Below are 23,359 nucleotides of genomic sequence, written 5' to 3' on the forward strand. Positions count from 1 at the left end.
TTCTTTTTTCCAGTGGGTGGAAACTGTTTTGGAGGCTGTTGCTGTAATAACAGCTCCTCACTTCTCTCCCTTGGAATTGCTGATCCAGGAGTTAATGGCACATCCAGCCTGGTTTTTGACTAGCATCAGGCTCTGGAGAAGGCTGAGCCTCCCACCTTCTTAGGTCTGCAAAGAACTGGTGAGGTTTTAGTCTTCAGACTAAGGAGGGTGGCAAGCTGCTTCCCTAAGTTTTAAATCAGTGCGCACTCCGCCTCTTGACTTGATTTCCCCATCAGTTTTATTATGAAAATCAAGTCTTCTGTAATGGAGCAAATTATTTCCAGTCATCAAGCTGTAGATGAAATGTGTGTTTCTTCAGATATTTATTTCCTGCTGTAGGCTGCCTCTGAGAAAGCTGCTCTCTAATGCATTTATAATACATGAAATGTGCTATAAATAAGTACACTAGCCAAAGAATTAACTGCTGGCAGCAGCTTAGCTCCTTCAGGGTGAGATAGTGAGTGTAAAAGTTTGCAGCTAGTTATGGGAACAACCACATCTCCTTTGCTCTTCCCAGCCTCCTGCCCGCAGCCCATCCATGGCTTCCCATCCCTGGGAAGAGTGCCCTGGCACGTGTCTCGCAAAGACAAAAGAGCCAAAGAAGGAATAAATGATGCTGCCAACAATTCTGAGACACGCTGAGAAGGACAGCGTGCAGCTTAGCAGTGTATCTAGGAGTGTCGTACTTCGATTGTGGTCGTGGGATCATAAAGTGGAAATGCAGGAAGGAGCAGAGTCCTCTTGTTTGCTTCTCAAAGCTGAACATTTTAATGCATATTTATTACGGCCAGCATGGCTTTTTTTCCCCCTGCTAGCTGTTTTTTCTGTTTTCTGGCTATCAAAAGAAGCAGTAAATGACCTTGTTTCTTTTCAAGGGAAAAGTAACTTCACACATGTTACATGATGTTACTCTCTTATTTCAGATATTCCAGATCAGGTAATCAGGGTTTTCAAAGCAGATCAGCAGAGCTGTTACATTATCATCAGCAAAGACACTACAGCGAAAGAGGTGGTGAGTCACGCCGTCCACGAATTCAACTTGACAGGCGCCCCCGAGACCTACTCCCTCTGCGAAGTGTCGGTCAGCCCCGAGGGGGTCATCAAACAGCGGAGGCTCCCAGATCAGTTCTCCAAGTTGGCCGACAGGATTCAACTCAATGGACGGTAAATGCACCTTGTTTTAACTTCGGTTTGGATTCCTTTGCTTTATAGGATTGAAACATCCGTAAGATCCCATCCCATTCAGGGAGGGATCGTAGAGCACCAGATTGGAAGGGACCTTGGGAATCATCTGGTCCAACCTTTGTAGGTAAAGCATAACCTAGACTGTATGTCCCAGCGCACTGTCCAGTTGAATCTTAACAGTGTCCAGTGCTGGTGAACCCAAAACCCCCTCCCCAGATCTACAGCAGCTGCTTGATGACAATTAAATATAGCAGTTTGGGATAACATATATAGTGGCTTACAGTGTAAAAGGAGAAACTTACATCTTCGCTGACACTTTCCACATGTACTTCAGGATTAAAGCATACAACTTTTCTTTCTCAGTGATGTCATCTTGCAGTGAACTGATACTAACCTGAGATAAATTCTTCCATTTCTATGTAAACTGTTGTGAATGTTTCTTACATGTTAAGTGCTTCGGTTTTATCTGATGACCTGGTCCATACCAGAAGAAAGTTTATTAAGTAAAAAATTCTTTAGTTGTCTTTGCTAGGCAACAGAGGGGATTTATGAGGAATTAACTTTGGTGTATCTGAAAGGGATCTGCTTGGGACCATGGAAATGAATTTTCCAGATACATTTTCATTTCCTCAATACTGTGTGCTTCATGTAAATAGTAATATGCCACACTATTTATGTAAGAAATGGCACTGAATTTGTGTGAGAAATGGAGAAATACGTTAACGAGAGATGTCTCAGGACTTACGTGTATTTAAAATGTTACTTCACTGCTGAATTTACAAATGGCAAAGTAACTGAGCTTTTTCTGAGGGTGAAGGTTACAGTGTATTATGGAGAATGAGACAGAAGATGCTAGCAAAGAAGTAGATAAAACCAGCTTTGGAAATGGTTTTTTACTTCAGTAATGATGATACCTTACACTAAAGTACAAGGTTATGCTGTCCCTTCTTGTCTCCGTCTTTCCCTTTTACACTGTGTTGTCAACAGTAGCACTCAAATACTCTCACATAAACACTCCCATGGGGTCAGTGATGTCCACTTTGAGTGGTGTAGTTCAATGCCTTTGTGTTCGCAAACCCTCTGAAGCACATCTCTAATGTTTTATTGTAACTCAATTATTCTCCAGGTATTATCTTAAAAACAATATGGAGACAGAGACCTTATGCTCAGATGAGGATGCTCAAGAGCTGCTAAGAGAAAGCCAGATTTCCCTCCTACAGCTGAGCACCATTGAGGTCGCCACTCAGCTCTCCATGAGAGACTTTGAACTCTTCCGCAATATTGAGCCTACAGAATACATCGATGACCTTTATAAGCTGGACTCCAAGACAGGAAATGCTCACCTGAAACAGTTTGAAGATGTCATCAATCAGGAGACCTTCTGGGTTGCCATGGAAATTCTAGCAGAGCCCAACCAACTCAAGAGGATGAAGATTATTAAGCATTTCATTAAAATTGCCCTCCATTGCCGAGAATGCAAGAACTTCAATTCCATGTTTGCAGTTATAAGGTAAAATGCTTCCATTTGTCAGATCTGGTTTGTGCTGTCAAAGGCAATTCTAATAATCTAACTGGAAAGAAAAGAAATAGGTTTATGCTGAACAGATCACTGATGGAGCGGGGTGGTTGGAAGGGAATTGCCAAGCTTTTCAAAAGCCAGACTGTACAAAGGGGTGCATTGTCGCTGCCATCTTTTCCTTCCTCCTCCTCAGAAGTTTAGTGTATCTTGGTGCTTGATGTCACTGTCTCTATTTTAACCATTACCTAGCAGGGAAAGAGAAGAGTTGGACAAGAGCAGTGTCGGAAACCTGCCGGAGCACTGCTGTTATTTCCATTCTGGCACCCCGTTTCCCTTCTTTCCTTGGTTGCTGTTGCCATGTCAGTGTGCACCAAGTCGTGCCTGTGATTATGAGATTACTTTATTTCTTCCTTTCATTGTAAGGACTTCCTCACATCACTCTGGTTTTAGTTACATTTTCTTTTCCATTCTTTCCTGTCATCTGCTCCCTTATCTATTCTTATTTCACTCTCCATTTGCACACTCAGACTTTCTCTTCTGTTTTATACTGGATGCTGCTACTTTAACAGCATGAGTTCAGCATTTCCTTTCTTTGCAATTATCTTATACCCTGGTTTTAAGGAAGAAAAGTAAAGGTGCTGTGATTCGTCGGACAAAGATTTGGATTCTTGCTGTATCCCAGCATCTTTGAAAATACCAGTTTTAACTGTTTTCTGTGTCTAGCCGGTTTCTTGAATGCTGTTGCCTTCTGTTTAGTCATACATTAAATAATGAATGAATCTCCTTAAAGGGCACTGGGCAGCGGTGGGGGCTGGGGCTGCTCATTACATGGTGAATACACATGTGGATAGTGAATCTAATTTCTATATTCTGCTCCCTAATTCCTCATCATTTATTGTGGGTGGAGAAGTGACTCTTCCTGCTTCTCAGTTAACTCTCATCAGGCCGTGACTGAAAGGGTCTTTGGTCAAAAAAAGAAGTCAATAAATTAGGTTTTGTCTTGCCCTGATTTCCAGAGGAATACGTTTTTGTTAGCATATGCCACGGGGGTTCTCTTTCTTGCCTTGCATATCAATATGGTGCCATATGTTTCATGAAATAGAAAGATAACCATCCTAATGTAGCATGTAAAAGAGGGGGGCTGCGTGGTGGCATATGCTTTATTTTTCATGTGAGAGAAGGCTTTGTTTGTGATTTGACAATAACATGGGCAGAAATCTCTATAAAAGAATAAAGCAAAGGCAAAGTAAGTTTCTGAAGCTTTCAAAATCTTAGGATAGCAGATTTGTTACTTGTGTGATTCTGGACTTACTGTGAATGCTAGAAAATGACGCTTTCCAGCTCAGCTACGAGGTAGTCTTTGCAGAATTTCATGAGCAAACTTGGTGACAAATTCTAATAGGGAGGATGGATCCATTTCCATTATTTTAATTTCCTGTATCACATCCAGCTAATTCTGGATGTGTCTTTACTTAATGAGAGCACAATGACAAGTTTTAGCATTGCTGCTGCTTCTGATTCTCAGTCTGTTGGTGCTCATTTACAAATGCTCCAAACATGGTCCTCTGCGGTCCTGCTGCTTTTGCTTGGGATAAGCTGTGCACTGTTCTCACTTGCCACTGTAGCTGTGTATTCACCTCATTAATTCTCCACCCTTTTGTCCTTATTGTGGTACACGTTTTTACAGGAGAGAAGTGGTGCTTAAATTGAATGGGCACCAGCCCTGTGTTACAGAGGGATTGTTTTGGCAGGCTAAGTAGAAATTTGTACATTGTGAATAGGAAGCAGTCATGGTTTTTACAGTTCTCTTGCTCACAAGAGTGAACAGCAGAGGTTTATTGTGATCAGCTTGCAGCCTGGCTTTCACCCAGCCTTACAGTTAGCCTTGTGAAAAGCTATTTTTAATCCTTAAAACAAACCCCAAACCCTTTACTTCCTTTTGAAAGGTAATGATTCCACTAACAGCTAATAATGAAACCAATCTGCCTTCCAGTGGGTTAAACCTAGCACCAGTAGCACGTCTCAGAGGCACTTGGGAGAAGTTACCGAGCAAGTACGAAAAGCACCTCCGAGACCTTCAAGATCTCTTTGATCCATCTCGAAACATGGCAAAATACCGCAACATCCTCAGCAGCCAGAGCATGCAGCCTCCAATTATTCCACTTTTTCCTGTTGTCAAGAAGGATATCACCTTTCTGCATGAAGGTAATGTCAGACACAAGAGAAATAACAAACTGAGCATTGAATATGCTTTAGCCCTGATTCAACAGATGCTTAAAAGAAACTGCCACCGGTAGGATGCTTTTGATGCGTCCTTTGTAGGAGTAAAATAAAATAGAACTGTGCATGAATAATGGAAGAGGCTGTTCCTAGACAGAAATTAAAAATTAAAAGTATATTTTTAATATTTTAAAAGCAATGCTTAATCTTCATCAGGTGTCCAAAGGTTTAGGTGGAACAGTAGATGAGTGCTAACTGGTAGTCACTCTACTTCAAGTATATACTCCTCTTACAAGAACTTGTTGCTGCAGTGTTTCTAGGATTTCATTCCATGTTGTGGCTTTCAGGCAGCTACAATGATCTAACACCTCCTACTCCTGCTTTCAGTGTTTTCAATGGGTTTTGTTTAAACATTTCCATTTTGTTCCTTTTACACGAAGTTCTGTTCACAATTGGTTAAGTTTAAGCATTTCCATATACGCCCAATTCTTGGTTGTGATGTTTCAGAGCTGTTTGGACTAACTTCAGAATGTGAACGCTGTTGATGTCAGTTCTATTAGGCAGAAGTTCTTCCCTGTGAGGGTGCTGAGGCGCTGGCCCAGGGTGCCCAGAGAAGCTGTGGCTGCCCCATCCCTGGCAGTGTTCAAGGCCCGGTTGGACACAGGGGCTTGGAGCAAGCTGCTCCAGTGGAAGGGGTCCCTGCCTGTGGCAGGGGTTGGAGCTGGAGGAGCTTGAAGGTCCCTTCCAACCCAAACCAGTCTGGGATTCTATATTTATATTATTTAATCATCTATGCCAGTGAATTTGGACATAATTCGCTTACTCCTTTTTCCTCTTGCTGATGCTTGTTACTTTAGAAATAGATTAACAAAACCAATATTAGATGGTCAGAGTGGGCCTAATGGTATTTGTGTTTTGCCATTAGGGCAGTTTTGGTGATGGAGGGACAGGGAGCGGATACCGTGAGTGACTAGAAACACATTGCCTGTTAGAAAGTATTTCTGACTCTTTGTTTTGTTTCCCTTCTTTCCTTATGTGTGTGTTTCCATTATCTAGGAAATGATTCCAGAGTGGATGGCCTGGTGAACTTTGAGAAGCTCAGAATGATTGCCAAGGAAATTCGCCAAGTTGTCCGAATGACCTCAGCAAACATGGATCCGGCTGTGATGTTCAGACAAAGGTGTGCACTTTACAGTAGGATTGAAGGTGTCTGGGCTGGGTGGGGACCTGGGGCTGTGTGTGCATCAGTGCCTTTGTGTTTCATGGTGTAACTTCCCACTGACATTTACATCAGAACCACAGTCTCGATCAAATTATGGCAATACAATTGATGCTTCCAAGACCAGCTTTTAATAACTACTGAACCAATTTGCTGTCTTTCATAAGGAAAGAAGAGTAGGTTCTAAGTTCAGTGATTCATATTTTTGCTAAATAAAATGTTAGTGCCAGCAGAGTTTTGGGAGGGGGATATAACATCTGTATATGATAGATATAAAAAGCACCTAAATCACCCATGTATACATCTGAAATGCTGCTTCAAAACCGCACTGATAACATATTAAACCCAAACAAAGTATTTTTATTTGTTCTAAGCACAGCTTGCTCCACCTACGTAATGTGTGATATGTTCAGGCTGCAAGCAGTGGAGGGGCTTTGCTTGGTTTATTTTTTCTTGGGGTTTGTTTTTTCTCCTGATGCATAATATCACCAGGCTTCGTGTTGGCAAAGTGGGGAATAAAAGCACCACAACTTCTAATCTGGTGCTCATAAGCTCCAGTTTATAGACAGTGGAGGTAAATAATGTCCTACATCTCTTGAAAAGCATCAGGGACTCTCTTGTGTCTGTGCAGGTCCTGATGCCTGCAGATCCCTGCTAAGGAGGGTAGTGGTGCCTTGCACTGTAGCTTGTGTCTTGCACTAATGGGCCAGACAAAAATCCTTCAGGATGCAGTTGGGAAGGGAGTTGGTGACAAGGTGATGTCCTCTGCTGAATCACTAGGTAGTTGCAACAAATGACATACCAAAAAATGAGCTTTGTACAAGCCCTAACTAAATTCCAGTCGATAGGTCACCTCCGAGTTGTAATCCTCTTGGATTTATGAAGTCAGTTACATCAGTGCAGCGGAAGGAAATATCGTATACAAGGGTACGTGGCATATATAAGAGCACTGAGATTGGGCTCCCTGTGGGCTTCCAGAGGTCAGGATTCACAGGTGATGGTGAATCATGTTTGCAAGGCTGACTGTCAGGAAATAGTGGCATTTTGTTTAAAATGGGTCCAGTTGAGTTTTGAGACAAAAAGAACAGATCCCTTGTTAATGTTGTTTGAAGATGGATCTGATTCACCTTCATACTGTTGAATTGGAATTAGCAAATTCCCTCTTTAACATAAAGTTATACAGCTCCTTACTGATCAGTTAGGGTTGCTTTTCAGAATCTTTCCCATTCACAGATGAAATCAGTCTATAAATAAATTTCCCTGATGCCCCATGCACTTTCTGAGACGTAATGAAGTCTAATCATTAAATGAATTTAATAGTAAATAGTTCGCTTTAGTGTGTTTTTCACAATTACACAGCACATTTTAATGACCATCATTTAAAGGATGCACACTGACATAAAATGCTCCGGCATCTAATATCAGAGATAGTGCCAAAGATTAAAAGAAAATAAATCCGTATTTTCAACATCATTTATATTCATTTTCACTGCCTCTGGTGTTTGATCTATCAGTTTGTGTTGTGAAGCACCAATAAATGCTTTTGAAGATTAAAAATTAACAAGAAAAGATGTTTGTTAGTGGCAACATGAGACTTGCTGGCGAGTTCATTACCGATTAATATAGAGCATCTACTTTTTCAGCATGTATTTGGTGACTAGCTTGTTTTCCAGCAAGCAGTCAAGGGAAAACAGCATCATAAACTTGAATACTGATGGTTTCTCATTCGCTCACTGCAGTCCTAGTGCAAAGAGCAAATTAATTGAAGCACACTTTCTTCGCTTTGAATAAGTTGAACCGCTTTGGCTCGCTCCATCCAAACTGAATTTGACTTAGAGGAAATACTTAATAAGGAAACTTAATGGGAGCTTGGTTTTTAAATTCAAAGGTTAAACTTGAAACAGAAAACTGATAGATGTTCTTCCATGTTGAAGTGTTTGTGCAAGTCCTGCCCTTGCATTCCATTCCAACATCGTGTTCTTGTTTGAGAACAATGTTGCCGTATAGAAACTCTTTCTTTTCTGTTCTTTCCTGTCTACATCTTTCTTCCTGACTCTCAACTGTTTTATTTTTTTCCTGTGCTTTTCTGTTCAAATACATGCTTCAATGTATATGGCTCTTGCTTACAGGAAGAAGAGGTGGAGAAGTTTGGGGTAAGTGTAGAGATGAATGCAACTAAGATAAATAAAGATTATGCAACTCTTAACATACTGCATCCTCCTCCTTAGTGCATGCATCTGAAATACAGCATGCATTTTATTAACCCTGCAATACATGTATTTTGGAAACCAGGAATAAGAGGTTACAGTCAACGTTATACTGCAGCTATAAGAACTCTGAGTTGCTTTTATGTATTGGATAAGTTATTTGAGTTTTGGCTTTATGCATATAAAAAACCCTGCTGTGCAGTTATATTGGTAGGCAGTCTATTTTGGGAAACAAATAACTTGCTTTTTAACATGTAACAGGACGGTTTAAGCCATTTTGGATTTTAAACTATGAGGACATTATGAATTGTGATAATGATACGGTGATTTCCCCCCTGAAGTTTGAGTTCAAGCTTCAAAGCATTTATTTGTAGTCTATATTTAAACTGTATCTCACATTTCATACACCAAAATCCTCCTTGACTTCCCTGGGAGGTTTGATTGTGCAAGGATTGAATAATGAGATGACTACAAATGAGAGTGCTGAGATACAAAATTCCTGACAGACACACGGCAGTGGTTTTAGGAAGACACGTAGCCATATTTTAGGTGTTCTTATGTGTCTTTTTGACCATCAAACTGTTACCTGTGTACCTGAGCCTATGTGCCTTTGCACTTCGAAATTCTACTTCTGTTTTTATTGGGGCATCTGTTTTAAAGCCAGCTGTGTGTTAGTATGTTGACATTGTGCCTAAAAGGATAGAGTCAGGGATGCTCCTGGTGCTTTGCCCTCCCTGCCATCACTTTGCCACTCTCAGGGATGCCCAGTGTGGCAATTAAGTTTGTTATCTATGAGTATTCAGGCACTTGTGTGCAGAGAACAGATTTACCCCTCCAGCAGTGATGGGGACAGTGCCAGAACTTGTGCTAGAGGAGCCCAGGTTTGGGTACAGGTCCCTGATGTGAAATCAGTTGGGTGATCGGTAATCACCCACTCGTGGTGTACAGCGCCTGGGGGGAATGGCTTAGACCCAGCTGGAGTTGTTTCTAGCCCTTGGGATTACTGGGAACACAAGGGAATAAGGGAAGAATCATTTTTAAAGGAAATTGGATTAAATTGCCTTGAAAAGGCAAGTCCAGACTTAAAAGCAGTGTGTATGTAAGCAATAAAGTATTTATACCATTAAAAATAAACATGATGTAGTATATTGTTTCAGCATATAATAGTTATTAGCTCTGTTCTTACCCAGAGGAGGTAGGAGTGCCCCTTGGTTTGAATAGGTATGAACAGTCTGTCATGCCTTTTGCTGCTCTTTGCCTGTAATAGAATCTTTCTGTAATTAAGCTTTAAATTTCTGCCAGTTTTAGGTTTATGTTTGCTCTTGAATTGATTGATCATCTTTGAAAATATTCCAGGATTGATTTATTTCTCCTCTTTGGAAATCCTGCAATCAGCTGTTTCCCACCATCTCTTATTTTTAAGCTCACTGTGCTTGATTCCATAGACTTTCTCTAACAACATGTTTCATTCTGACTCTCTTGGTTATTGTGCTGGAGATGGTTTGTTCTGCCACTGAATACATCCAGGATCTTGATAAACAGAGAATTTGCCTTTTTAAAATACAGTTATTCCTCCAAATGTTTAGAAAAGCCCCACAAACAACCAACATTGAGCAACTTTGACCCTTTCCATTAGAATGTACAGATAACACACATTGTGATCTCCAGTTAGTAAAAAATTCATTTAACTGGTGTGGCAGAAGGACTTTTGACAGTTGAAATGGAGGTGATGTGTATGTTTGAAGTATACCAAGATCAGTTGTCTGGTCACTGCTTTGGTGTGAATAGGAGTGACTGGCAGGGAGGGTGATGGACGCTGACAGTTTGGGGGTTATTTCTTTTTGCTTCAGTTGCTGACAGAATCGGCAGCTCACAAGTAGGAATATTGGGAGCATCATTTCAACAGATGCAAGTCGGAACATACCTGTATTATCACTGTCTTCCTGACCTTTGTTAGGATACATTTTATTAATGAGCTGCTCTTCTGTGAATGTTCTTACTGAGCTGGAGAAGGAAGTTAAGTGTTTAATAAAATGTACTTGGCACAATTAACACATTTTCCCTCTTATTTAAACACTGTCAGAAGCTCAGTTTCCTAAGAGGATTACAGGAGTCACTCTTGTACTCAGCTAATTGCCAGAGGTTTCTCTTGTAAGCTGATGCGTACAGTGGGTACCACATTCCTTAAACCAACACAGTTATCAGGTTTGCCCACTCTTGCCATCTGCAGTTGACGTAGGTGGGTCTTGCCAAGCAAGAGTTACATGGGTCCTGTATGCAGCATTGTGCCTCGTTCTTCCTAGTCCCACACTCTCTTTCTAGACTCAAATTGCTGCTCTCAGTTTCCTAGAGTATTTTAAGATGAGTGTTGTTTTAATGCTGTTCATCTTTTTAACTCATTTGCATCAGCATGCACTAGCCCTAACTGAAGATTATTGGCATTAATCTGCTTTGGCGTGTGCTACTGTAGCTCTTTGCTGCTGTTGAGAACTGCAAGTTGACTGCTTTGCTCCTGTCTCTTGTAGGTCTCTGAGCCAGGGCAGCACAAACTCAAACATGTTGGATGTACAGGGAGGTGCTCACAAAAAACGTGCCCGGCGCAGCTCGCTACTGAACGCCAAGAAGTTGTACGAGGATGCCCAGATGGCCAGGAAGGTGAAGCAGTACCTGTCCAACCTGAACGTGGAGACAGACGAGGAAAAGATCCAGATCTTGTCACTTCAGTGTGAGCCTGCGTATAGCACATGTAAGTACAGTGATCTGGAACGGTGGCTGCCCCGTCCCTGGCAGCGTTCAAGGGGCTTGGAGCACCCTGCTGTGGTGGAAGGTGTCCTTGCCCATGGCAGGGGTTGGAACTGGATGAGCTTTAAAGTCCCTTCCATCCCAAACCATTCTGTGAGTCTGTGATGTATGAGATATACAAAAAAATACTTGTTCCTGCCTTAGAAATACTCATTTAAAACCTTTCTCTTCTCCCTTCCAAGAAAAAGCCCTCTAATAAGTGCTTGTTTGTCAATTCATGTGCTGACAGTTTCAACAAGCCGGTGTTTGTCTTCAGATCTTGGCTGAAGTCAGAAAACTTCAGTGATGTTTTGTATTTTGACCTTTAGTTCTTAAACTGTGTGTCTTCTCATCAGGCTGGAAGGAAATTCAATAGTACATTAGCTCTATTCCTGCCCTGTTGTCCTTGTAGAGAATTAGAAAGGATAAAAGTAACGTTTACCGTATGAACAGCAAGAAAATGAAAAGAGACAAAATCAATATAGAAACTGCAATGGGTTACAACTTAGAATAAATGAAGATTGTTGAGAAGAAGAAGTTGGGTCAATATTGACTGATGGGATTGACATGACTTGACAGTCAAAAACTGAGGGCTACAGCAGGAGTTTCCATAACTCAAACTCCTGTGCAACTGCCTAAGTAAAGAAACTGTTACTGACCTGCTGGCTTACACAGTTCAGTACGTTCACATTTAGAAATGAGAAATGGTAATCTCATTTTATTTTGATCCATAGAAATTTTCACTCACTGGAAAGGTCGCTTTGTTTCACATTAGAAGAGTAGAAACCTTGCTCATCAGAATAATGTTTCATGCTTGTCTCCTGTCCAAATGTAGCATTTTGGGGTTTTTTGTGTCCTCCAACACCGTTTTGTCTCTGACATGGGAAGTTAAAAACATCAATAGGAGATGGCATTTTGAAGATAAAATTTTAAGTCCTTTCCATTATTCACTATTAAGAATGCAAATCCTTATTATTCCCTCAGGTGCCTTTCCATGCAATTGGTTTTTAACATTTCCTTTTAAATAGCACTGATGCAGGAATGGTGGAAACGGCCGCATTGACTCCCTTTTTGAGATGTTAAATTCTGTGTAGTCACACTGGCCTTATGCGTGAAGTCACCAGAAATCACAGGTTCCCTCTGAACTGGAAGCTGCACAGCATCATCCCTTGGCAGTGCATGTGCTTGTGCTGTGTTCAGCCAGAGATGCCATAGCACAGAATATTTCTGCTCAGAGGTAACACTGTTGTGGGTTTTATGCTTTACACCCCCACTGAAGCAATAAATTAAAGACTCTTGGTAGATGATCAATGTGCAAACATAACTGTGGCCATACTATGCCCAGGAGACAAACATAAATGTGACGAGGTTGGTTTTCAATTGTTTTAAATAAATCATTGAAAACCTTGTTTGCACAGTGCTAGCCATGTTGGAAGTAAAAACAGGGAACAAATACTGAGTGTTCTACCTCGTGCAGTTAAGTAAATCAAGTCCTTTTTTGTCTTAACCTTCAGAAAAGGAAAATGAAGGTTAAGCAAATATACGGAGAAATGCATGTTATTTAAGTGCCTGTCTTTAAAACCTGGGAAAAACAAACCAAAACCCAGCAGATAGGTTTTGTGCTGATGGGGTTTTTTGCACATATCCAGAAGAGAAGAGCTCCCCAGTCTCTTATCTCAGCAGTAAGATTATCCTGGCCTTGCTTACAGTAGGAATGAGCAGCGGTAATGCTGCAATCCAGACTTTTCCAAGGGAATTCAAGGAGAATTCAGATGGTCTTACCTTCAGAGTTTAATTGCTGTGTGATTAAAGTAGAAACTGCATCAGTGCTGTGTTGTAAATCAATTGTGCCACCTAGTGAAAGCTTTGGTGCCAGCTGCAAAGCAACCATTCCTTCTCCCTTCAGTGGGATGACGTAAGCTTGAAGGAGATGCTGTGAGGCTTTTGCATCTTATGTGCAAACATCTAAAATATGGACCTGTGGTAGAAATAAATCATCTTTTGGGGGTTTTAATAAAGTGTCTCTATGACACTTCAAAGAGTTTATGTTTTTTTAATGCCATTTCATGCAACAGCCTCTTAAGTGTAACAAGATCATAGAATGATTTGAGATCACAGAATGATTGAGATGGTGGAATAGGTGTGTTTGGAATAGAAATGGCTTCAATTAAGTTTTATCTTCTTTATACCGTGGTTGCTTTGTCTGGATGGTTGTACTCAAAATGACTGTCATAATCCTGCAATTCAAAGTGCAAGATACTTACATGCAATTTCTCTATTATACAGTGACAAAGAATTTAAGTGAGAGAAGAGGAGCGAAATCCTCAGAAATGTCCCCGGTACCCATGAGGTCAATTGGCCAAACCGCTAAAGCCCATCAGCATCAACAGAATAGGATGAGTCAAGTTCTTCAGGTTCCCACTGTGAATTTATACCCCAGTAGGAAAAAGGGACTGACAAAGGAACACGTCACGTTCAGTGAGTATCTTCAGTTCACCTGCCTGGATAGGCTCAGTAACTAAAGAGGGAGGAGCTATCTTAACACCTCTCTCTTGAACGGGTCAGATGTACCATGTTAAGTCTTATACTGTGTATTTCTGCATTCTGAAGGGATCTTGCACAGCCAAAGTAGAGCAACGTTGCTTGTTTGCTTTCATGACAAAATGAAGTATAATTTATTTAGGTGAAATTATTGAAACAAATTACAGAGATTTAATGTTTTAACCTCTGAAACACCATTTCAACAACTTTATTGTCCAGTGGAGCAACATGTATTAATAGTTGATGCTCCTATTTAATTAATTAATGCTCCTAGTGAGCATCAGGTTTTTTCTGTCTCTGAATTTGCTGGTTGCAAAGCAGTATTATGTATTAAAATACTTTTGACCTGTTTGCATAACTGTTGTATTATTTGAAAGCTACAACTGTGGGTCATGTAAACAGTTGCAGTCAGTAAATGATATGAACTGATGCTATGATACATTGAGCATTAGTATCCGTGAAAACAGCTTCAGGAAACAATCTGTTGCAGCATACAGAAGAATAGTATGCACCAATGATTCTGTTGTTTTCATAGGCACAGGTTCCCCACAGAAGTCATTAAGCTTGTCCGAGGAAGTAAGTAGTAAGAAACAAACAGATGACACAATGTCCATGGCATCTTCTTTGCACTCCAGCCCTCCTGCTTCTCCTCAGGGCTCTCCACGCAAAGGTACGTGTGCTGGGTGAATGTTCACTGTGCGCATGTCAGCATCAGTCTCAGGAGCTCTTGTTTGTGTTGCACTAAAACCAGGGTGGGCTGTGGCAGGAGTATTCATTGCTAATGATATGTAAGAGAAATAAATAGTAGTTTAGAATATTCTTCATATTAGAAGACTTAGAATAATCTTGACTACTCATAGTCCAGATTAGAATCACGTCTTTCTATAAATAGAAATAGGGTTTCATTGTGTTTGTATGTTTTGGCCTTAAAGTTACCCACTATTTAAAAAGAGGAAAAGTTGTCTTAGAAATTGCTTAAGTGCTTCTGACAGAACTCTTAGTAGTTCGTAAGTCCCAGCGTATCAGCTCAGATTTAGGTGGCCACTTACGTGAATGGGGTTCATAGACCTGGGCATTTCTTGAAGACAAGTATTGCACAGAAACAGAGGCTGCTGAGACACGTTATGGTTTTGCTTTAGGTATCTGGAATATCAGATGAGTAGTGGAACTGGAGAGAAAATGGTTTCGTAGTTCTCCAGAAGAGACAGTTTTCTGCAAAAGTAGTGCATCCCTCTAATCCTTGAGTTGTTACTCATACTTCTTGTTCTTGTGCACAGGGCTTTGTATACATCCCTGTTTATCATGATGCCCTGAGAACCCCTTTATTTTTGGTGTCTTCGTCTTAAAAGACCTGCATCGCTTCATCATTAGCAACCTTGGATGGGAATTCAGTTGAAATCTGTTAACACCACTTTGTAGTCAGCCCGTGTGGTCAGTGCTGAACGGTGTAAGGCATTTCTCCCTCTCTTCTGTGCTGCTTTGCCTCACTGACAGCCCAAAGCCACAGGATTGGCATGGCACGGCATGGTGGCTTACTGCACCTTCTCACCCTTTTCAGTGGGAGATCATGCTGCTCCGTCCACTTCTGCCTTCACAAGATACTGTTTCCTTTAGGAGAATGCCACTTATTTTATTTAAGCACAGCATATGTATAAAGAGCTTAATTACTTGGGCTGCCAAATTTCAGTTCCCCTGAGATTTTGGAGCATTGCTTATGGACGTGTTATTTTTGTTAACTTTCATCTGGGTCTTTGAAAATAATGTTTTGTTTCTTTGGGATTATTTCATTAATTCAACTTGCTTTCAGTATATTTTTAGCACTGATGTAATTTGAGGCGATCCATACCCTGTTGTATGTGTAGCGCTAACACCTCATTGAACTAAAATTAGGCGCTTCACAGACAGCTGAAAGACACGATTTAGGCACAAACACGTTCCACTTAATCTTATATTTCATTTTCTTTTGATCTATACCCAAGTGATAACGCAAATAGGATTGAAGAAGAAAGGGTTTAAAATCAGGATACTGTTTTTGCTGTTACTTCTCACTTATCAAGATGTGCCTGTGTGTACTTTATTGTAGTTGGTAACATCCAAAGGTCGGATAACAGCAGTCAGATGAACCTCTCTGGCTCTTCCTCATCACTTGCCAGTGAAGCCAGCAACAAGAACAGTGGACAACGCAGCTACGGAATAGGTGGGGCTTATTTACAAAAGAGAATTTGGATGATTGTGAAAGCAAGAGACAGTTCAGACATGAGTGAAAAGGGAGAAGGAGAAGCTGAGCGTGAAAAGGCAGAAGCTGAGCATGGAAAGGCAGAAGCTGAGCATGAGCACAGGAAAACGGAGGGACCCCAGTTTAGAAGACTTAGGGAAAGAATCTTCTCCAGGGAAAGAACAGCTTTTACTGCAAAAAGGGAAGCAGAGCACATTGGAGCCTCAGAAAGGAGTGAAAACCAAAAGGACAAAGACAGTGATGCTCTGAGCATAGCAAGTATCTATAGCAACAGCAATCTGTGGACATCTTACTGCCTATGCGTGAAGCCTAGAAGGAGAAGGAAGACTATATGATGTATTTCCAGAAGGAAGACTGTGATGTCCATGTTGTGTCAAATGTACTGACTTCATCCCAGTTATTTCAGAGTTCTTCATTTACATGTTTAAGCTGTTCAATGTGCTTCCCTTTCAGATATTTGTGTCAGTTACTTATAGTTAATCACCCTTACAGTGCAGTGAAGACAATAAAGTGAAGTTTAGAAAATCAAGGAACAGGTACAGTGACAGCTCTGTTACTTAGTGTTTGCAAATGCCAATGAAACAGTAAGTTCTGCATCATTCTCTTTATTAGAGTCCAGATAGTCCTTCATGTGATGTAAATCAAATGCTCACTTCCAGTGGTGGTGTGTATTTGCATTGGTCACATCTTCTGCTGACCTTTTCAGCCCAGCAAAGACTGCGTTTAGTCTGTTTATATACTTGTGCTGTTCTTTAACAACCCCCCTTTCAGATAGTGTTAATCTCTTTCATGAAGAGCCCTTTTGTAAGTTCTTGATAAAGAATAGCTTAAAATTAAGGTAATACTGATATTAAATTCTCATATTTGCTCTTAAAATCTTGCAGCAATATTTAAGCTTAAACTGTGGAATCTCTCAAATGATGAGCTGTATGTTCAGTGGCATGTATGCCAGTGGCTCCAGATGCTGTATTATGAGAACTCTGTATTTTTCATGTACTGAATGGCATCAGTCTGCTGTATTCAGTTGTGTGTATCGCTGCCATGGCTCTTAGGCTGCCTGGTCATTTCACATTTTCACCTGATTGATGTAAATATATGGCAGTCCAGCTCAAAGGCACATGAAGGTAGAAAAGAAGTGAGAAATCAGCAGGGATTTAGGGAAAAAATGCTTATCTGAGTGCTGTGTCAGCACTGTATTAATGTGGTCTCCTGTAAAGATTCGTTAGCAGATGCTATGTTGCTATACATGAAGCAGTTGATAATCCAGTATTTTCAAATAAAGGTTCTAATTTTGTAGTTTTATGCACATAATGTAAGGCAAATCATAGACTGCTTGCTCCTAGTGAAGGCAGGGATGTATTTCCTGACCTGCAGTGGATTTGCTATAGAGAAACCCACTGGGAACTTCATTAATCCAAGACTTTTTTGTCCTCAGATGAAGGGGAGCAAACCGCAACTTGTTGCCTTTGCTGAGTTCTGTTCATTTCAATTCTTTCCCTGATTCTCTGAGGTCATAAAAAAGCAAGTTTTCTGTACTAAGGGCTTCTTCTGAAGTGGTCTGGAGGCAGGTGTTCCCATCTGGAATTACTTTAGTTACACCAGCAGAAGTGTCTACAGGGTGTATGTAGCCAGAGCCCATGGAAGTCCCCATTGTAGTAGTCTCTTATGTTCACTCCAAGTACTAGGAGGAGGAGGTGATGGATATATGGGCTATAACATTATTTGTGTTTGAAAGAAGTTATTTGAGGGTAAGGCTAAGCCAAACAGACAAAATGCATTAGATATTTTGCTCTCAATCTGGTGAGGTCTCCAGCTGATTCCCCTCTGCAGGAGCAGTGCTGGTGTCTGATCCAGCTCCTGCCAAAGCTGTATTTCCTGCTTTTGCTTCCTTCTCTGTTAGTTTTGGAACAGGTAATAAACCGAAAACAGACCATATGGCTAACCCCTGAGTGCTAATAGCTGCCTTTTACCTTAGTCAGCGTCTCCTCATCCACTGCCAAAATCTTTTTTGAGTCACGCATAAGAGTAGAGCAGAGGGATAGTGGGAAATACACTGCATTTGTAAGAGGGAACTACAGGAAAGGATGAGCAGGAACTGATCTATCCACTCACTATTCATGCTGCAACAGTCAATCCTGGTTATGTAGGTTTAACCTTCTGCTCTGGAGAGCAGTGGATTTTGCAGGGAGGTTATTGGAATCACTGGGCTCATGTTATTAAATCAGTGCTAGATGCTGATAGATGCTGAAAGGTTTAGTACCCTGAAAGCTGACAGTATGCAAACAGGGTTTCATTTGGTTTCCTTCTAAATATCCTTGCTGCAATGTGTGTGTCAGTGTTCCATTGTCATACCTAGCGAACTTGGATTGCTCTTTGACCAAGATGTTCTCCTCTTCTCCAGGCTATGCCCTCATACCTTCCACTAAATCTGATAACTTCTCAGACTCCAGCCACAGTGAGATTTCATCCCGGTCCAGCATCGTGAGCAACTGCTCAGTGGATTCCATGTCAGCAGCACTGCAAGATGAGAGGAGTTTGTCCCAGTCTCTCATTGTGGTGGATTCAGGAGGGCCGGAGAGGAAAGAGCATCCTCAGCCTCTGGCTGATTACAGCCAGCCATGCCCTGGGTAAGATGCAACTGGTTATGGTTGGGCTTGGTGTCCTCTGGTGTCAAAAGGGGTAAGAAAGCATTGGTGAGGACACAGTTTTTCACTGTACCGTCATTATTAAGCTCTGCTCTGTATAGGAAGAGCCTGTTTTCTCAAGAGACTTATGGTATTACTCTGGTAGACAACAGCTTGTTCGCATAGGTGGGATCAGATGGACATACCATGCAGGAGTCTGCAACTGTGTTTAAAACTAGGATGCTACTGAACAACTGAGTGTGGTAATGAGAGACAGCACAATAGGATATTATCAGTGCTCTCTGAGTCAGCAGTGCCAATCACTTAACATATACTTAATGTGATTTTTAAGGAGTTTTCTCATTACCATTTGTTGCTCAGGCAGGCTGGAAGCTTCCTGCCACTGAATCCTCAGGGTTTCCACACAAAAGGTCTTATTACTTTAGTGCAATGAGCCATTGTCCTGAGATGACACTTTAAACTGCAAGGTTTTGGTTTTGTATTATTAGATGTTAGCCCTTGATCCATAAGATCTAATATGTGGGAATCTTCTTGAGATAGCCTTTTCTGCCCTCAGATGTTGTGGATTCAAGTAAATGAGATGCTCCTTCCATTTCTATTTTTTACAGTGCATCTCTAACGCTATGTAAGGTTTTTATAATTGAACTCTATAAAGCTGTGTAACTGATCAGAATATAGCTGTATTCTGTGATCTCTCGCCTGTAAAAAAGCTTATTAGTGTATGTTTGCTGAGGTGCTGCAGCTCTTAAGGAATTCATGATTTGATTTATTTCACTGGGGTAAAATGGGAATTTAAAGATGTGCTTCATAATAGAAAATAATTCTTCTATCTTAAAGGCCTAACACATGCTGAGAGTTCAGTCAGAGCAGGAGCAATGCACTGAGGAAATACCCGTTGGAACTGACTGGGAGAAGAAGAAAGCTGGTTTTAGGCTAGAACTTATGAAACAGAAAAGCAAGGGGGAGAAGAGGAGTTGTTTGCACATATCTAAGAATAATATTCCTCAATTTCACAATGTGTCCGTAAACTGCTGAGGGATAGTGTTGCATTTTAATGTTGGGCTACCCATGCATTTGTTAACGTAACCAGGAATAGTTAAGAGACTTGAATAATGTCTACCAATTGTGACTTCGTGTCTTCTAAATGCACGCAAACCTGGCTTGATTTTATCCCCCTTAATTCTGCACCGACAGTGATTAGAGCCTGCAGCAGCCGTTTGGTTAAACGCAGAGTTTTGTCCTTTGGTTTTCAGAATCTGTCGCTCCAGATTGTTTCCACAAATGTTATTTATGCCCAGTATTTCCAAATGTCCTTGAAATACAAATACCTCCACTCTGTCCAAACAACGTCGTGGTGCTGCCAGCGAAGGGGTGGGGGTTTATGCTAAGTATTTATTTTGGGTTTAGTTTATAAATGCAAAGAAAAAGGTGGTGGGAGCCTGAAACCTCTGCTTTCCATCAAGCACTGTCTTGCTGTACTTGATAAAGGAAAGCTTCTGTGGACCAGATTTTTATGGAGCTGGGATCATGCCTGTAAACGCCTGTTGCAGACTTGTTTTTCCTTTGGGAATAACTTCCCTGCTGCCGTGTGCAGTAATGAGTCGGGAATAACTGTGTCTCTTGTCAGTGCTCCTGTGTGCCTTGACCTTGCTGCTTACCTGTTCTAAAACCAGAGTTGTGTTTAAACCCAGGTGATTGTCTCTGAGTACATCAGGTTTATTTGAACAGTGTTTTCCCTGACTTCTGTTGTTCGATTGCAGCTGGTCCATCACCAGGCCTGCTCTCATCAGAGGGATGGCTTTCACATCCTCCATGAGCAACGAGGAGATCTCCCACGAACACATCACGGTGGAGGCAGCAGATAGCGGCCGGGGAAGCTGGACTTCATGCTCAAGTAGTTCTCATGACAACTTCCAGAATATCCCGAACCAGAAGAGCTGGGATCTCCTCAATTCTTACCGTCACACGCAGCTGGACGGACCCATAGCTGAAGTGGATCCCACAAACTGTTACTCCGAGGAGGCTTACTTGTATTCGGAAGCCTTCTCCAAAACCAACAGGCAGTCGAAGGCCAGCGTGGAGCTGGATCAGTCTCGGCAGAGCTGGGCCTCCTCCAGCTCACTCTCAGACACCTACGAAACAAACTATGGGACAATTAAGCGGAGGGGGCTGGAGAACTCCACAGCCGAGCAGATGGAGGTTTTGGACTCTAAACCAGGCGCTGATACAGCTTACAAAACAGTGACTTCGAGTACAGAGAAAGGCCTGATAGGTAAGTGAGCCAGCAGCTTATGGAAGCTTCTGCATCTGGTTTTCATTTTGGTATGAAGTTAAGAGATGACGTCAGCAGGTCTGGGGGCTGGATGGCATGTTAAATTCAGCTTTACATGCGGTTTGAATCAGAGCACTGCGCAGACACTGTGTTTTCCAGCCACCTTCTTTTGCATTAGGCAAATGGCAATACTAAACCAGCCCACTTCCCAGTCACTTTATGGGTCTGCAGGAGCAGCTGCAGTGAAAATGTCAGGCAGTTCCTCTCTGTAGTACGGCCCCTTTGGGTTTTGAGTGATTTTGGAAACACTCATCACTGTAGATGGTCCTCTGACAGGGAACAACAAGCACGGCCTCTTGAAGTCAATATAGTACAGGCTTTCCATGAACCTGAGAGGGAAGAGCGTGACTGCTGAGGGGTGTGGAGCTCTCCCACCTCTTTGGAGCTGGAGCACGTTTTCATCCATAGGGCTTTTGTCTCTGGAAGCTCAAGGGCAAAGCAGACTCCCTGCCTATCTTTGCTATGTTAAACTGCCATTTATTTGGTTATAGAGCTGCAGTTTGGCTATATATAAAAGGAGAAAAACATATAAAATGCCTTTTCAAAGATACGTAGTTCTACCAAGATGTCTTTTCCTGTCCTAGCGAGTTTAGTAGCCAAAACTAAAGGAACTGGGTTAGGAACAAGATAAAACGTGGAGTGCAAAGCTTTCTAGACTGTAAGTCAAAGCAACTGAAATGCAATTTAATTACTGACTAGATTGCTAGAGGGGTTTATGTTATCAAAGGCAATTCCCTAAATAAGCATTGCACGTAGGGTGGAGGTTTTGGGTTGCATTCCTTCTCCTTGGCTTTGGAGAAGAAAAGCAGCAACCTTAGAATTCCAGCCCTAACCATTCTGTGAGCATGGTGGAGCCTTGCTTTGCTCGCAGCTTGCTCCTGTGCATATGCTCTGCCCTTGCAAGCTTTCAGGAGCCTCTCAGCTGTTTCAGGAGATGGTGTTGGCTATTCAGTACGTGCTGTCTTTGCTCAGAGCTCTTCCCCTCCTTTTTAATGCTGTTTAGATACTGCACCATACAGCTTGCCACCTTTGTGCAGTCCTGCACACTGGTAGGAAACACTCAGCACCATGCTTTAGTAGAGCATGTGTCTGCTTAAGCAAAGATCTAATAGAGGTAGATATAATCTCTGCTTTGTAAATGCAAGCCTGTTAGCATGATACAGTATGCCAGAGGTATTTCACATTATTTCACCATTTGCTTACTCGCTACAAACAGCTTGTTGCCAGCCTGTAATGACTGCACGAGTTCAGAATAAACAAAACAAGAATCTTCAGCTCGTCTGCTTAATGAGAGCTGGTGTTGGAAAGTCCTCCAAAGGAGCTGGCACAGGCTTTCCTGCCTGAAACCTTGAAAACGGAGCTGGAAAGGCAGCTGCCCACATACCGGTGGCAGAATGTGGGCTTGGCAGAAGCAGTAAATGCGATGGCTTCATAACTTCACACACATCCCCACCCTCTGCAACATCGAACGTGTCTTGCAGCAACCTTTGCTTTACCAGCAGAGGAGGTGTGCGGTGGTGAGGTGGTGATGTGCCATTGCTCTGCCTCCGAAGGAAAAAGCTTTTCCATTTCTTTTACCTATAGCAGGCACCAAAATTTTATCGCTGCCTTTTAATTACGTTTCCCTTAACCACTGTGTAGAATTTCACCTTAGTTTCTTTACAAAGTGAGCATTGGAGTAATCAGTTGCTTGCAAAGGGGGTTTCTTTGTGAAAGAGTTTTGTGACCTCCTGAGCCTCTGGGTGGGTGACAGCTTAAGGATGCTTTAATGCTGCAGGCATTAAATGCTTTTAGGATGTTTTTGTTTTGATTGAGTTTGTGAAATGTTATGAATTGGAACTTTACAAAAGGGCATGTTATTCCTGCTTTTCTTCTTACAGTAGGCTAGATGTTGGCTCTAGGAAGCCTGAAGCTTTCCCCTTCGGAGGGGAATATACCAGCCCTGGTCAGCCTTCCTGCAAAACCAATGCAGACAGGAGGTGGGGGTTTGCTCAGAGGACCCAGCCCTTTGAGGAGAGGAAAGCCTCCTTCGCCTCCCTACTTTCTCATAGGGGCCCAGTTAAATGCTAGTTAAATGAAAATGATTCCTATAGATGAGCAGTATAAATCTCTGCCCGTACCTACGTGTATCCGCTAAAAACCAACCTGTGTGAATTCGTATCCTATTTTACTGTAAGCCCAATCACGAACTGAGGTCATCGTGTATGAACCAGCTCTTGTTCCTGATACCAACACCCAGAATCTCCCACGTCCACAATGCAATAAGAAATATTCCTTTATTTTAGTCCTTTCACATTAAATAATTGAGCTATCATCACAATGCACTGTTTAAAATACATCCACAAGAAGAATGCAAATTCACCCAATTAGTAGATGTTTAACGTGATCCCAGCTTTGAAACTCTCCTGTCGCGACATGTACATGGAAAAGCCCAA

At 41.7% G+C, this 23,359-nt stretch overlaps 1 protein-coding gene across 4 annotated transcripts in view; it reads left to right on the plus strand.

The window, feature by feature from the left end:
• RAPGEF6 (Rap guanine nucleotide exchange factor 6) overlaps nucleotides 1-23,359 on the plus strand; it is a 116,024-nt gene that overhangs the window by 85,783 nt on the left and 6,882 nt on the right. For 3 of the 4 annotated variants that reach the window (XM_080627496.1, XM_080627498.1, XM_080627499.1), the window contains 11 exons: nucleotides 963-1,203; nucleotides 2,351-2,734; nucleotides 4,737-4,948; nucleotides 6,020-6,143; nucleotides 8,312-8,335; nucleotides 10,915-11,135; nucleotides 13,457-13,648; nucleotides 14,247-14,381; nucleotides 15,795-15,908; nucleotides 18,349-18,574; nucleotides 20,353-20,864. In XM_080627496.1, the coding sequence (XP_080483622.1) occupies nucleotides 963-1,203; nucleotides 2,351-2,734; nucleotides 4,737-4,948; nucleotides 6,020-6,143; nucleotides 8,312-8,335; nucleotides 10,915-11,135; nucleotides 13,457-13,648; nucleotides 14,247-14,381; nucleotides 15,795-15,908; nucleotides 18,349-18,574; nucleotides 20,353-20,864 (2,385 nt within the window). The remainder of the gene's footprint in view (nucleotides 1-962; nucleotides 1,204-2,350; nucleotides 2,735-4,736; nucleotides 4,949-6,019; nucleotides 6,144-8,311; nucleotides 8,336-10,914; nucleotides 11,136-13,456; nucleotides 13,649-14,246; nucleotides 14,382-15,794; nucleotides 15,909-18,348; nucleotides 18,575-20,352; nucleotides 20,865-23,359) is intronic. The other variant, XM_080627497.1, reaches the window with a different exon arrangement.

Source organism: Psittacula echo (genome assembly GCF_963264785.1).
Source record: "Psittacula echo genome assembly, chromosome: 11".
Classification (NCBI taxonomy): Eukaryota; Metazoa; Chordata; class Aves; order Psittaciformes; family Psittacidae; genus Psittacula; species Psittacula echo.